This window comes from Heptranchias perlo, chromosome 10 (assembly GCF_035084215.1).
Source record: "Heptranchias perlo isolate sHepPer1 chromosome 10, sHepPer1.hap1, whole genome shotgun sequence".
Classification (NCBI taxonomy): Eukaryota; Metazoa; Chordata; class Chondrichthyes; order Hexanchiformes; family Hexanchidae; genus Heptranchias; species Heptranchias perlo.
Window position 1 is genome coordinate 13,361,204 of NC_090334.1, and position 16,588 is coordinate 13,377,791.

Consider the following 16,588-nt stretch of genomic DNA (forward strand, 5'->3'; position numbering starts at 1 on the left):
ACCCCCGTATCCCCCCCCGCCCGACCCCCGTATCCCCCCCCGCCCGACCCCCGTATCCCCCCCCGCCCGACCCCCGTATCCCCCCCCGCCCGACCCCCGTATCCCCCCCCGCCCGACCCCCGTATCCCCCCCCGCCCGACCCCCGTATCCCCCCCCGCCCGACCCCCGTATCCCCCCCCGCCCGACCCCCGTATCCCCCCCCGCCCGACCCCCGTATCCCCCCCCGCCCGACCCCCGTATCCCCCCCCGCCCGACCCCCGTATCCCCCCCCGCCCGACCCCCGTATCCCCCCCCGCCCGACCCCCGTATCCCCCCCCGCCCGACCCCCGTATCCCCCCCCGCCCGACCCCCGTATCCCCCCCCGCCCGACCCCCGTATCCCCCCCCGCCCGACCCCCGTATCCCCCCCCGCCCGACCCCCGTATCCCCCCCCGCCCGACCCCCGTATCCCCCCCCGCCCGACCCCCGTATCCCCCCCCGCCCGACCCCCGTATCCCCCCCCGCCCGACCCCCGTATCCCCCCCCGCCCGACCCCCGTATCCCCCCCCGCCCGACCCCCGTATCCCCCCCCGCCCGACCCCCGTATCCCCCCCCGCCCGACCCCCGTATCCCCCCCCGCCCGACCCCCGTATCCCCCCCCGCCCGACCCCCGTATCCCCCCCCGCCCGACCCCCGTATCCCCACTCTCTCGCTGCACTATTGCTCACCTCACCCATAATCCTCCATCCAATCTCCCCACTTCGACTCTCTTCCCCCAAGGCTGGGGCCAGAGGACCCCTCATCCTCAACAAGTTTCCCTCTTCACCTTCCTACCCTCCCTTCATATGTTTCCCTCAAAGAAGCTATATTTGCTTTCAAAATTCAATTTAAAAAAAAATAAATTAGATTGAGGCAAGAAACGTCCTGTTTGCCCTTCCTAATGTCTGTCTTTCTTTCCCTCTCTCTCTCTTCCCCCACCCCTCCTGGGTGTTAGAAATTTTAGAACTCATTTGCATTGATCTTTTCTGTCAACAAACACAAATTGGATAATTAGCTGGCTTCAAATTTTAACATTTTTTTGAAAATTGAAGTAATATTAAATGAGGAAAGTCTCTCTTTCCCTCGTTTTACTAAACTTTCTATAGAACACAAAACAAAAGTTACAACAGATGTTTCATCAGAACACTGTCCTTTATTTTTCTCTCTCTCCACTAACAGTCTCTCTTTTTTAAAAAAAACAATCCTAGTAAAGCTTTTGAAATTTGTCCCATTGTTTTTCAAAATTGTTTGTATAAAAGGTACTGGGCAGAAAGTGCTTGCAGCTTAAGGAAAACATTCCTCAGCGCAGCTAACTGAATGGTACTGATGCATTTGGTGGTGTTTGGTACACTGCACATACTCAGACTGCGCAATCCAAATGCAAATCAGAGTCGAGCTCTGGGCAAAAGTATTAAGTCCCAACCCAGGCTTTTGGGAGAGGCTGAAGCTTTCAAATGAAAACTTGAAGGCATTTAAAAGACAACTGAATACTTTAATTTAATCAAGTTTTGTGAAATCTGTAATTTAAAAAAAAAATTGTGTAATTTTGGACATGAGCAATGTCGGTTACTGAGGGGAAAAAATGGTAGATAAAAAAAACTCATAACATTTTGTGATTATGGATTTATGGGAACTCAGTAACCAGATAGCGCACACTCCCACCATAAAATAACAGCTATTGTGTGTCACACAAATACTTATCATAAAGCCATCTCGTAGAGAAGTAGGAGGTACTACAGGTGCTTACACTGAGTTTTCATTGAAATGTGTGACCCCACGTGCTGCATTTATATAATAGATTGGCGTGAATGAGGTTTGCTTTGTTTGAATCATGTAAAATAAATCCATTGAAATTCTATCCAGTTTGAGTCCATTGAAATTCAATCTAGAAGGGGTGAATTGGAACGGATTGGTTCCATTGGAATTTTATACTGTAGGAGTGACTGGGAAAGGGTTGGTCCCATTGGAATTCTATTCATTAGGAGTGAATGGGAAAAGGTTGGTCCCATTGTAATTCTATTCAGTAGGAGTGACTGGGAAAAGGTTGGTCCCATTGGAATTCTATTCAGTAGGATTGAATGGGAAAAGGTTGGTCCCATTGGAATTCTGTTCAAAGGGGCGAATGAGAAAGGGTTAGTTTTATTGGAATTCTATTAAATGGGAGTGAATGGTAAAGGGTTTGTTCCATTGGAATTCAATGTGATGTAATAACTGGGATTTATTCCATTCCATAATTGAAAGGGTAGGGTGTATTGGAATTTTAAGCAATGGGAGGAGAATTGTTTAGCTCACCTTTATCTGGAATCCAATTATGAGATTTCAAATGTATTACTTCTTCAGATGTCAATATGAATTTATTACTGTACTTTTTTAAAAGGTGTACAGTGCTGCACTCTAATCTGCTGTACAGAGTTTACTTTGCAGCCAGTTTAGTAAGTGTTACTACTAAAGGTTGTTTTTTTGCTGACTGTCTGCCTTTAACCCAGGTCTGCTTTTTGTTTTCATTGCAGGAAGAATATTCTTACTTGCCCCCTTGGCCTGAAGTCCTTGGCTCAAGACATCTTAAATTTTACCCTCGACAAGTCTTTCCACCTGCGATGTAGCAACTGGGAGGCTGAAGAACTCACTGATGAGCAGGTACTCTTGTTAATTTAATTTATTCAAATTATTGCAAACATATTATTCCGTGCACTGTAATTTGTTTGAGAGGATAAGTCACATTCCTTCATGTTCCATTTCATCTGGGATTCTAAAAAGGGCCCCAACGATTCCTTCAGCCATTAGTGGAGATTGTCAATCACAGCTTCCACCTCCGTAACATCGCCCGTCTCCGCCTCTGCCTCAGCCCATTTGCTGCTGAAACCCTCATCCATGTTTTTGTTACTTCCAGACTCGACTATTCCAATACATTCCTGGCCGACGTCCCATCTTCCACCCTCCGTAAACCTCAGCTGATCCAAAACTCTGCTGCCTGTATCCTAACTCGCACCAAGTCCTGTTCGCCCATCACCCCTGTGCTCACTGACCTACGTTAGCTCCCGGTCCACCAATGCCTTGATTTTAAAATTCTCATCCTTGTGTTCAAATCCCTGCATGGCCTCAGCCCTCCCTATCTCTAACCTTCTCCAGCCCTACAACCCTCTAAGAATTCTGTGTTCCTCCAATCCTAGCCTCTTGTGCATCCCTGATTTCTTTCGCCCCGGGCCGTGCCTTCAGCTGTCTGGACCCTAAGCTCCGGAATTCCCTCCCTAAACCTCTCTACTTCTCTCTCCTCCTCTAAGAGACACCTTAAAACACCCTTTGACCAAAACCTGACCTAATATCTCCTTCTTTGGCTGTCACTTGTTTCGTCGGATTAAGCTCCTGTGAAGTGCCTGGGGATGTTTTGTTATGTTAAAGATGCTATCTAAATGCAAGTTGTTGTTGTGTTCAGGGATGGAGTGTTAGATTGGCATTGTAGTATCAAGATGTGGTTTGTTTTGAACATGTTTGTTCGTTGGGGGTGGCAGTGATATTAAAATGGATTGGTCAACAAGTGTGTTCCCGACAAAAAAAATGTAACTAAGATTTCAGCAAAGCACGGTGACATATGGGAAATATTTGTATAATGGCCACGTTCAATTAAGAAGAAAGACTTGCATTTATATAGTGCCCCAGCCAATGAAGTGCTTAAATTGTAATCATTGTTGTAATGTGAGAAACGCAGCAGCCAATTTGCGCACAGCAAGGTTCCACAAACAACAACGTGATAATGACCAGATGATCTGTTTTAGTGATGATGGTTGAGGGATAAATATTGGCCAGGACACCGGGGAGAACTCCCCTGCTCTTTTTCTGACTAGTGGCATGGGATCTTTTATGTCCGCATGGGATCTTTTATGTCCACCTGAGAAGGCAGACGGGGCCTTGGTTTAACGTCTCATCCGAAAGACGGCACCTCCGATAGTGCAGCACTCCCTTAGTACTGCACTGGAGTGTCAGTCTGGATTATGCGCTCCCAGTCTCTGAAGTGGGACTTGAACCCACGACCTTCTGACTCTGAGGCGAGAGTGCTATCACTGAGCCACTGCTGAACTAGGAGAGGCAGATCAGGGTGTGGCGAACTCCAAATTGTGAAAGTTGCGTGAGCTATGTCAAGAATGGAGTTAGAACAATTAGCCGTCTCCCATTACCATTGTGAGAGTATTTCACCAACTAATCCCTTGCTGTATGCAATATATGTATTCATATGTACTTGTATGTTTTTGCAGATTTAGCTGATGTTTGAAGTTTGTGTCTTACTTTTACGTTCTTCTTTGTACTCTGTCAGGTAACGTATGCTGCACAAGATGCCCAGGTGTCTGTAGCTCTGTTCTTTCAACTGCTGGGATTCAGCTCTGCCCCACTTGAAGAGGGTGCCCTCTCTGAATGCGAGCCCAGCTGGAGGCAAATGCTGGCAAAATGCCAGGGCCTGGTGGATATCCCATTTAAGGGCAAAATGGGAGGTAGCAGAGGAGAGGATGGAACAGAAGAAATGAATGCACAGCAGAAACGGAGAAAGAAGAAGCTTGGGGCAAACCTGAAACCCGTGTCAGATCAGAACACCACAGATCCGAGGAAAACCCAGCACAAACCCCTGGGGATGGGATATTCCGCCAGGTAAAGAGGGTGCAGTTTATTTGATCATTTCTAACACATATTCTGTCTGAACCGTCTAGTGCATCTATATTGTGGGGCTCTCCCTGCCTGATTTTAAAAGGATCAGAAGTTAGTCTAATGCTATAGTGTGATAGCTGATGACTAACTGCTATAGAGTTGTACAGTGTTGGTCTGTTCCTCTGATCCTATCTATCTGTGGGCTGCGCTTTGGGTAGGTGAATGAGGTTGCTTTCCCATGGGGAAAGGAGCTGTAAAATTCACGGTTGCTCTTTTCCTGCTCCCACCACCCATAATTTTCTCTCCTTCCCCCCCCCCCGTAAACCCCTCCGCCAGATTCTGACTCATGCTGGGATAATGCCTCGATTTTAAAATTTTCATCCTTGTTTTCAAATCCCCCTCCATGGCCTCGATTCGGGAAAAGAAAAAGCAGTTGAAAGGAAAGAGAGAAAAAGAACAGGAAGGTCGTAAGGTACGCCATTTGGATGCACCAGCCAACCTACTTGAAAAGGAAAAGGACGAGGAACTGCTGTTTGACTGAGTGGCTTTGGCTGCCTGCTATTCGTTGAAGTAGCAAGCATTTTGAGCTTGACAAATATTAACACCTGTGATGTATTATATTTGTTATATTTAATGTAAGATATTTGACCTGCTTGAAGAATAGAAAAGCAGAACATTTTTTAAAGGTGAGAGACTGGGAAATGTTAGTAGTCAGAGGGTTTTGGGTGTCCTTGTACACGAGACACAGAAAGTTAACATGCAGGTACAGCAAGCAATTAGGAAGGCAAATGGTATGTTAGCCTTTATTGCAAGGGGTTGGAGTACAAGAGTAAAGAAGTTTTGCTGCAATTATATCAGGCTTTGGTGAGACCACACCTGGAGTACAGTGTACAGTTTTGGTCTCCTTACCTAAGGAAGGATAAACTTGCCTTAGAGGTGGTGCAACAAAGGTTCATTAGATCGATTCCTGGGATGAGAGGGTTGTCGTATGAGGAGAGATTGAGTAGAATTGGTCTATAATTTCTGGAGTTTAGAAGAATGAGAGGTGATCTCATTGTAACGTATAAAATTCTTAGAGGGCTTGACAGGGTAGATGCTGAGAGGCTGTTTCCCCTGGCTGGAGAATCTAGAACTAGAGGGCATGGTCTCAAGGTAAGGGGTCGGGCCATTTAGGACCGAGATGAGGAAAAATTTCTTCACTGAGGGTTGTGAATCTTTTGAGTTCTGTACCCCGGAGGGCTGTGAATGCTCAGTCGTTGAGTATAATCAAGACTGAGATCGATGGATATTTGGACACTAAGGGAATCAAGGGCTAAGGGGATAGGGCGGCAAAGTGGAGTTGAGGTAAAAGATCAGCCATGATCTTATTGAATGGCAGAGCAGGCTCAAGGGGCTGTATGGCCTTCTCCTGCTCCTATTTCTTATGTTCTTCAGCTCCCCATTCTTATACTCAGTTACTCTGTACATCATGTGGCAGGGACGCGCGACACTGCTGACGTGTGATGTATATCGGTGGCTGGTTTAAGGAACTCGTCCTGTTCCCCCTCTCTGGGATGGCGAGCGATTTCCATGACAGCATTAAAGCCGAGTGACCCTTTCTGCTGAATAAGGGTTTACTGTGATTTTAAAATTTATAGTTTTAATTAAATTACTTTGACACAGTCTGAACATAGAACAGACAGAGTATTAACGTCCTGCCACGGCACCTGACATAAAGAACTTCCAAGTTGTTGTGTGTATTTAATTAACCTTTGTGTAAAATGCAGCCAGAGCAACAACTTAAAAAGTGCGGCGAGTTCATTTTATTACATTATCTGGAAGACTTACAGCGACTATTTCCACTGCAAATTGAATGAGATTTAAACTCCTAATTATATCGGATTTTCGCAGTACTCAAGATGCAGATGATTAATTTTAAAAAAAAACTTTGTTTATCTTTCTCTTTCTCCCAACCCTCCAACACTATCCTCCCCCTCGCCTCCTGAAAGCACTATCTCTCTGCTGGTTGTGATTCCATAGGCACAGGGCACCTCCTGAAGTAGCCATTCTACATGTGTGAGGTTCGTCAGTGAATGGAGTATTGCAACCAGTCCTAATCCTGTCCTCGTGCACTTTGAACAGGGTTCCTGAATAGAAAGAAAGGACTTGCATTTATATAGCGCCTTTGATGACCTCAGGACGTCCCAAAGCACTTAACAGCCAAAGAAGTGTAGTCACTGTTATAATGTAGGAAATGCAGCAACCAATTTGCGCACAGCAAGGTCCCACAAAGAGCAATATGATAATGATCATATAATCTCTTTTTTAGTGATGTTGGTTGAGGGATAAATATTGGCCAGGACATCGGGGAGAAATTCTCTTCTTCGAATAGTGCCGTGGGATGTTTTACATAAACTGAGATACGTCTCAGATGGAACGTCTTGCCCGAAAGACAGCACCTCTGACAATGTAGCACTCCTTCAGTATTGCACTGGAGTGTCGGCCTGGATTCTGTGCTCAAGTCCCTGGAGTGGGACTTGAACCCATGACCGTCTTACTCATAGGCGAGATTGCTACCAGCTGAGGCATCTGATGCTTTAGGGGTTCAGGTGCACAACTCTATCCAGTATTCTGTGAAAACTGAAAGTTACTGGCTTTTATATGTGCTTTATATTCCATTACTGTATTTAATTTCTATCAGCATTTTTAAGTGCAGTGCAAAATGATATGAAAAATGCTCCCACTGGAGGTAGATATCAGATCTTTAAACAGTATTGGGGGTGGGTGGAGGAGTGAGGGAAATGAGGCTTAGCTACACTTGGGGGCAGACCTTGGCTGTGGCAACATTGGAGCAATTTTGGGCTTTGGTAACAGTGGGAAATGGTCTTGTGACAGTACTGGAGTTGGGGCTGCTGTAGTTTAACAGTCTGTCTGTCTGTCTCTCTTTCTCTTGTACACTCTTTCTCTGAGCTGAAATAAAAGAACTTGCATTTATATAGTGCCTTTCACAACCTCAGGATGTCCAAAAGCACTCTACAGCCAATGACCTACCTTTGAAGTGTAGTCACTGTTGTAATGTAGGAAACGAGGCAGTCAATTTGCGCACAGCAAGGTCCCACAAACAGCAATGTGATAACGACCATATAATCTGTTTTAATGACATTGGTTGAGGGATAAATATTGGCCGGGACACTGAGGAGAACTCCGCTGCTCTACAAATAACGCCATGTGTTCTTTTATGTCCACCTGAGAGGGCAGACGGGCCTCGGTTTAATGTCTCATCTGAAAGATGGCATCTCTGACAGTTCAGCACTCCCTCAGTGCTACACTGGAGTGTCAGCCTAGCTTTTGTGCTCCAGTCTCAAATGGGACTTAAACCCACAACCTTCTGACTCAGAAGCAAGAGTGCTACCCACTGAGCCACAGCTGACACCTTAATGAGTAACGACTTAATGGTCAATAGCTGCATGCACCATTCTATATCAATCTTCGACTGAGCTGAGATTCAAGGCAATGATTAATCCCCTAGAATAAATATTCTGTCTTTCCGGTAACACTTGGGCCATGATCTATATCTCTCTCTGCTCCACCCCACCCCGCAAACCCTGCCCCCGGCCCCTCTCCCCGACAACCAGCAAAAAGTTGAGCTTCCTTCCTGGGCTTCTGTTCATTTCTGGGAGATCTATTACCTGTAATTCTAAATATCTTCTGGGCCCTCCTGTACCTGAAATCTTAAGTCATCCTCTATTCTCTTTTCAGAATCATGCCTCTGTCATTTCTGAAGTGCATTGGACACAATACTTTGTGTGCTCCTAATACTACTGAGTATTGATGTTATTTCACTGACTTGCTCCTGACTATTCACCCCAATAGTTGTCTTAAAGACAACGATGATGAGGAAAACTGTCTGTGAGCTTAATGCACTTTCTGAAGTTTACTGAATACAAAACAAAACCTACTAAAATGTGCAATCAGCAGTTTACCTTCTCTCTCTCACTCTCTTTTTCTCACACACACATCTCTGTTGAAAAATACTCAATATATATTTTACCTGAATATAGATTTTGAAATGTATTCTCTAACTTTTTTTTAAACAAAAAGGCCTTTGAGCAGAAACTGCTAGAATATTTAATCAGTATAGATGACTGATCAGTAGTGATGCATCCTGGGAAATTAGGTACACTGCACATGCTCAGACTGCCCAATCCAAAAACAGCTCATGCAGTCACAGGGTCTGGGCAAAAATATTAAATCTAAGCCTAGGCTTTTAGTGGAGGTTGAGGCCTTCAAGTAAAACTTTACAAAAGAAATTAAAACTCACAAGTGGCAACTCAATTGGTTAATTATTGTTAAATATGTATTTTTTTTATTTCATTTAAACTGTTAAATTCTAAACATTAGAAAATTTAGGTGGGAAAAATGGCAGATGAAAATGTCTTCAGAAAGCATTATGTGCAATTTGTGGGAACCCAGTGACCAGCCTCCGCAATCAGAGTTTACATTGGCAAGACCCATCATAAATCTGGACTGAGGAATTCGTAATGGGAAAAATTTGACACGCGAAGTGTGACATAAACATGACATTAGGAAGTCAAGTTGTGCAGACGGGAAGTGTGTGCAGATGTAACATTTTAACGACATATTAATGGATTGACTGGCTCTAGAACATGGATGCCTTTGTTTTCTTTCACTGGTGACCACTTAGAATGTCAACCTCTATTGAGCTATACCTCACTCTACCATTGATGGCAGTGGAACGTTCATGCTCAGTGCAATGTAAGAAGCAGGTTCTAATTACCAGTTCAGGCGAAATGATTGCGGTTTCTTTCACTGTTTGCAGGAAATCGCCACTTTACGACAACTGTTTCCTCCACGCTCCGGATGGGCAGCCTTTGTGCACCTGCGACAGGAAGAAGGCTCAGTGGTACATAGACAAGGGCATTGGGGGTAGGTTTGTCACTGCTCTAGAAGAGAGAGATTTGTGTTTTCTGTGTGAGCAAACTGTGCTGTCACTGCCCAGAGTAATGAGTCAGAGAGGAAAAATAAAAATGGCGATGGGGACCATTGAGAGATGATGTGATGGTCAGTAGCTGCACGCGCCATTCTATATCGATCTTAGACTGACTGACGGATTCCAGTCATCGATTGTTCCCCTAGAATAAATATTCTTTGTTTCTGGTGAGACTTGGGCCACGTTCTATATGTGCCCCCCCCCAAAAGTAATTTATTGAGAATAAGTTGAGCTTCCTGGGATTCTCTTCATATCTCAGCGATCTATTACTCGGAATCCTAATTATCTTCTGTACCTGGAATCTAAGTCATCCTCTGTTCTCTTTCCAGAATCCTGCCTGTCATTTCTGAAGTGTAAACAATTTTACAACACCAAGTTATAGTCCAACAATTTTATTTTAAAATCCACAAGCTTTCGGAGGCTTCCTCCTTCCTCAGGTGAATGTGCAACTGAAATCCTCGAACCTATCGCATTTATAAATCACAGAACAATGCCTGGTGATGACAGAGAGTCTTTTCAACTGCCCGTTGCCAAGGCAACCAAAGTGTTCAGACAGATAGGTGTTACCTACAGGCCCACCGAATATACAAATGGCCAGAACTAAAAAAACAGGTGATGTGGAGATGCCAATTAAAAAAAACAGAGCGAAAGAGGTAGAAACATAGAAACATCCGGAAGGAAAAGACAGCAATTGAACCGTTATATTAAAAACAGATAACATTTGTTCGCTGGTGGGGTAACGTGTAGCGTGACATGAACCCAAGATCCCGGTTGAGGCCGTCCTCATGGGTGCGGAACTTGGCTATCAATTTCTGCTCGACGATTTTGCGTTGTCGAGTGTCTCGAAGGCCGCCTTGGAGTACGCTTACCCGAAGGTCGGTGGCTGAATGTCCTTGACTGCTGAAGTGTTCCCCGACTGGGAGGGAACCCTCCTGTCTGGCGATTGTTGCATGGTGTCCGTTCATCCGTTGTCGCAGCGTCTGCATGGTCTCGCCAATGTACCATGCTCCGGGGCATCCTTTCCTGCAACGTATGAGGTAGACAACGTTGGCCGAGTCACAGGAGTATGAACCATGCACCTGGTGGGTGGTGTCCTCTCGTGTGATGGTGGTATCTGTGTCGATGATCTGGCATGTCTTGCAGAGGTTACCGTGGCAGGGTTGTGTGGTGTCGTGGACGCTGTTCTCCTGAAAGCTGGGTAATTTGCTGCGAACGATGGTCTGTTTGAGGTTGGGTGGCTGTTTAAAGGCGAGTAGCGGAGGTGTGGGGATGGCCATAGCGAGGTGTTCGTCGTCATTGATGACATGTTGAAGTCTGCGGAGAACATGGCGTAGTTTCTCCGCTCCGGGGAAGTACTGGACGACGAAGGGTACTCTGTTGGTTGTGTCCCGTGTTAGTCGTCTGAGGAGGTCTATGCGATTTTTCGCTGTGGCCCGTCGGAACTGTCGATCGATGAGTCGAGCGTCATATCCCGTTCTTACTAGAGCGTCTGTAGGTGTCCATCGCGTTCCTCCTCTTCTGAGCAGACCCTGTGTATTCGCAGGGCCTGTCCATAGGGGATGGCCTCTTTGACGTGGTTAGGGTGGAAGCTGGAAAAGTGGAGCATCGTGAGGTTGTCCGTGGGCTTGCGGTAGAGTGAGGTGCTGAGGTTCCCGTCTTTGATGGAGACGGGCACCTCAGCACCTTCATCGTCCAGTACTTCCCCGGAGCGGAGAAAATACGCCATGTTCTCCGCAGACTTCAACATGTCATCAATGACGACGAACACCTCGCTATGGCCATCCCCACACCTCCACTACTCGCCTTTAAACAGCCACCCAACCTCAAACAGACCATCGTTCGCTGCAAATTACTCAGCTTTCAGGAGAACAGCGTCCACGACACCACACAACCCTGCCATGGTAACCTCTGCAAGACATGTCAGATCATCGACACAGATACCACCATCACACGAGAGGACACCACCCACCAGGTGCATGGTTCATACTCCTGTGACTCGGCCAACGTTGTCTACCTCATACGTTGCAGGAAAGGATGTCCCAGAGCATGGTACATTGGCGAGACCATGCAGACGCTGCGACAACGGATGAACGGACACCGCGCAACAATCGCCAGACAGGAGGGTTCCCTCCCAGTCGGGGAACACTTCAGCAGTCAAGGACATTCAGCCACCGACCTTCGGGTAAGCGTACTCCAAGGCAGCCTTCGAGACACTCGACAACGCAAAATCGTTGAGCAGAAATTGATAGCCAAGTTCTGCACCCATGAGGACGGCCTCAACCGGGATCTTGGGTTCATGTCACGCTACACGTTACCCCACCAGCGAACAAATGTTATCTGTTTTTAATATAACGGGTCAATTGCTGTCTTTTCCTTCCGGATGTTTCTATGTTTCTACCTCTTTCGCTCTGTTTTTTTTAATTGGCATCTCCACATCACCTGTTTTTTTAGTTCTGGCCATTTGTATATTCGGTGGGCCTGTAGGTAACACCTATCTGTCTGAACACTTTGGTTGCCTTGGCAACGGGCAGTTGAAAAGACGCTCTGTAATCACCAGGCATTGTTCTGTGATTTATAAATGCGATAGGTTCGAGGATTTCAGTTCCACATTCACCTGAGGAAGGAGGAAGCCTCCGAAAGCTTGTGGATTTTAAAATAAAATTGTTGGACTATAACTTGGTGTTGTAAAATTGTTTACAATTGTCAACCCCAGTCCATCACCGGCATCTCCACATTTCTGAAGTGCGGCAGACACAATACTTTGTGTGCTCCCAATACTGCTTTATAGAGTATTGATGTCATTTCACTTACTTGCTTCTGTCTGTTCACTCTAATATATTTTGCCTTCACAATAGTTGTCATACATGACATTTTTTGACATATTTTACTGCATGATCTTTCTCATGTCTCACTTCATTTAATGTTAGGCCCTTCATGTTTTAATTGTATGTTAATTAGTACCATTGTGCATTACTTTTTGCTTTCCTGAGAGAAACTCAGGTTATTAGAATATATTTGGTTATTGTGTACTCATATTTCCTATATACTCGTTCTTCCTCTCCCTCTTCTCTGGTCCTCTTCCCTTTTCCTTTTTTCTCTCCCCTCATCCATGTGTCTCTATCCTTCGTTCAGTGCTTCCCCTTTTACACATCCTTTATATTCCATCCTTCTCCCATCCCTTCTTTTCTTCCTTTTCCCTCACCCATGCCTCCTTTCCCCCCTCCACATTCCTCCGTTTCCCATCCTTCATTTCCCCCCCTCCATTCCATGTCCTCCCTATTCCCCCTCCTTTCCCTGTCCTTCTTTCTTCCCTCTCTGTTCCCCTCCCTCTTCCCACCCCCTCCGTTCCCCGTCCTCCCTCTTTCCCCCCCTCCCCCCCCCCCCCCTCCCGTCCTCCCTCTTTCCCCCCCTCCTCCGTCCCCCTGTCCTTCCTTGTTTCCCCCTCCGTCCCCCCCGTCCTTCCTTGTTTCCCATTCCGTCCCCCCGTCCTTCCTTGTTTCCCCCTCCGTCCCCCCCGTCCTTCCTTGTTTCCCCCTCCGTCCCCCCCGTCCTTCCTTGTTTCCCCCTCCGTCCCACCCGTCCTTCCTTTTTCCTCTACCTCTTCTTCCATCCCCTCTTTTGTACTCCCGCCCATGTAACAATATTAAAATTATATAATTTGTAAGAATGACGACTCATACGCTCTCTTAAAACAATCTAGTTAAAACTTTCTTGGGAGTTAAGCGGCTGTAAGTTATTGACTGGTATGGCTGAGAAGGGTAAGTGATTTGTTTTTCTTCCTCCCAGTTTAAGAAAGAGCTGCACCTTGAATCTGAACAGGTTTTTGTTCTTTTAGAGCTCATCAGCGAGGACCCATTTGTTGTGAAGTTGAAGTTCGAACCATCAGGCAGACCCGAATCTCAGCAAGACTACTATCTGACGACCAAGGAGAACCTGTGTGTCGTGTGTGGCAAGAGAGAGTCTTATATCAGGTGTGCCTTTGAGTGGAAGGATAAACCCTGCTGCCTTTTACTTGCCCCACATGGGTTAAATAGATGCTTTCTGTACAAAGTGCACTCCCATCTGTATTGTATGGGAACACCACCACCTGCACGTTCCCCTCCAAGTCACACACCATCCTGACTTGGAAATATATCGCCGTTCCTTCATCGTCGCTGGGTCAAAATCCTGGCACTCCCTTCCTAACAGCACTGTGGGAGAATCTTCACTACAAGAACTTCAGCGGTTCAAGAAGGCGGCTCACCACCACCTTCTCGAGGGCAATTAGGGATGGGCAATAAATACTGGCCTTGCCAGCAACGCCCACATCCCATGAACGAATTTTTAAAAAATTATCGAAAAGCACGTTGGGACATTTTGCCTAGTCTGAATGTTCGAGTGATGTGTGTATGAATTAGCCTCAGCATTTCGAGGCTCGAGCACTTCCAGAGCAGCCTATGGGACTGGTTTGAAGTATTAGAGAGGTATGACATAAGTGTGTTGATCTGCTGAACAACAACAACTTGCATTTATAGAGCGCTTTTAATGTAGTAAAACATCCCAAGGCGCTTCACATGAGCATTATCATACACAATTTGACACCGAGCAACTTGAGATATTAAGACAGATGACCAAAAGCTTGATCAAAGAGGTAGGTTTTAAGGAGGGTCTTGGAGGATGAGGGAGAGGTGGTGAGGCAGAGGTTTGAGGAGGGAATTCTAGAGCTAAGGGCCTAGACAGTTGAAGGCACGGTCTCCAATGGTGGAAACAGCTTATCGTGTTTACCAGGTAAACCAGGGTGCTCCCAGTGCCAGGGCCAGGTTGGGAACCCCAGAGAAAAACTGGCTTTCTGCTAACGCCAGAACAACGCAGACTGGTGGGCTTTTATTTGGCGGTCCCGTTAACCGCGCGGATCGTGCACTCTTGAGAGTCAACAGCACTACAGTATTATAAAAGCAGCTGTATTAGGGAAATAAGGTGCAGTAATGAGATTCTGGGGTATAAATTTGACTCTGGTGCTTTGAAGTGCTGGCTCCCTCACAAGTGAGCAGAGCTGCTCCGAGATATCCAAGGACCAACTCCTGTGATACGTGTCGCCAGAGCAGCTGAAGGTGCAAACACAGACCTGAGATGGTGGGACACTGAGGGCAGGCAAAATGCAGTAATAAAATTAAAGATGTCTCCTAACCAGTAGGAATTACATAGAAACTACAACGTGGAATCAGGCCATTTGGCCCAGCCAGACTGTGCTGGTGTTTATCCTCCACGTGAGCAGTATCCTAATCCCATGTATCCGCCCTGTTCCCATATCCCTTTGCCTCTCTTTTCATCAGCCACCTATCTAACCTATTCTTAAATGTTGACAGATCTCTGCTTCAGTCACTAACTCCGGTCGTGCATTCCTCAGCCTCATAAACCTCTCTGTCCTAAATCTGTTGCATTTAATCATCTATCTATGCCTCCTTGTTCTAGACCCCTCAATCACTGGAAACAGTCTGTTTCTATCTACTTTCTCCCATCCTGTCTCAATTTTTAACACCTCCATCAAATCACCCTGTAACCACCTCTGTTCTAACGGAAACAGCTTGTTCAATGTTGTTTCTATCATGTAGATGGGTTGCACTCCTCTTTGCAGCACCAGAGGCTTCATGAGCGTGTTAGCGAGGTTATCCTTGCATAGTTGAGCCGGACAGACCAGAAGGCTCCAAGTTCAGTGCCTGGTCTGTGCTGACTTCACCGGTCTTAGCTGCGGCGATGGTAGGGGCGTTACAATTGGTTTCTGTGTTCCCTGTGATTAGTTTCTGTCGGGGTCGCATATAGGTAATAGCCATTTGGATCAGATACTAGAAGTTAGCCAGCATCCATGGAACCGTGCCCCAGCAAGGAGTCAAGCACTTTAGGAGAGTAGAACAAGCAAAAAGATTCTGGCATCTGTAAATTGAAAGTGTTATTGGTGGGAACTATCTATTGACCTCGCTCTTGAAGAAATCAGGAAAAAGTAGGGAACTGACTTAGAGAACTATGGAGCTAATGACAGTATGTTTGAATGGGCAGTTGACACTTCTCTCTGCCCTCACCCCTCCTCTTCCAAAGGTGCTGACATAGAATCATAGAATCTTACAGCGCAGAAGGAGGCCTTTCAGCCCATCGTGCCTGTGCCGTCTCTTTTGAAAGAGCCATCCAATTAGTCCCACTCCCCCACTCTTTTCCCCATAGCCCTGCAAATTTTTTCCTTTTCAAGTATTTATACAATTTCCTTTTGAAAGTTACTATTGAATCTGCTTCCACCGCCCTTTCAGGCAGTACATTCTAGATCATCATAACTGGATGCGTAAAAATTGTCTCCTCATCTACCCTCTGGTTCTTTTGCCAGTCCTCTGGTTACTGACCCTCCTGCCAGTGGAAACAGTTTCTCTTTATTCACTCTATCAAAACCTTTCATCATTTTTAACACCTCTATTAAATTTCCCCTTAATCTTCTCTGCTCTAGGAAGAACAATCTCAGCTTCTCTAGTCTCTCCACATAACTGAAGTCCCTGGTAGGGTTACAGCAGCCAGCAGCTCTTTGGCACCTCACTCACGTGGCCATTCTAGATGTATGTGCCTAAATAATAAGTACCGTCAGCTCCATTGCACTGTGAGACTCAGTAACTCCTCCAAGCCAGTGGCCTAGGTCTACTTGATCCCCTTCCCTTGCACTATAAGGTAGGTCAGCTCCTTACTTTCTGATCATCATCCTTCTTCCTCTCTCCCTGTAAGAAGTGCTACTCCTTCCCCTCTCCCTGTAAGAAGTGCTACTCCTTCCTCTCTCCCTGTAAGAAGTGCTACTCCTTCCTCCCCATCACTCCATGGCTGAAGTCAGAAACTCCCCTGTAATGGGGAATTATTGGTGTAAATCCATGCCCTTTAAGACAGCATGATCCCGAAGACACTAAGCCATGTAATTGGTTTCTGTAAATGCCTTAAG

At 46.2% G+C, this 16,588-nt stretch overlaps 1 protein-coding gene across 2 annotated transcripts in view; it reads left to right on the top strand.

Moving 5' to 3' along the window:
• Window positions 1-16,588, top strand: part of exd2 (exonuclease 3'-5' domain containing 2) — a 67,638-nt gene that overhangs the window by 18,220 nt on the left and 32,830 nt on the right. For both annotated transcript variants that reach the window (XM_067991243.1, XM_067991244.1), the window contains exons 4-7: window positions 2,528-2,654; window positions 4,327-4,655; window positions 9,472-9,578; window positions 13,478-13,613. In XM_067991243.1, coding sequence (XP_067847344.1) covers window positions 2,528-2,654; window positions 4,327-4,655; window positions 9,472-9,578; window positions 13,478-13,613 — 699 coding nt within the window. The remainder of the gene's footprint in view (window positions 1-2,527; window positions 2,655-4,326; window positions 4,656-9,471; window positions 9,579-13,477; window positions 13,614-16,588) is intronic.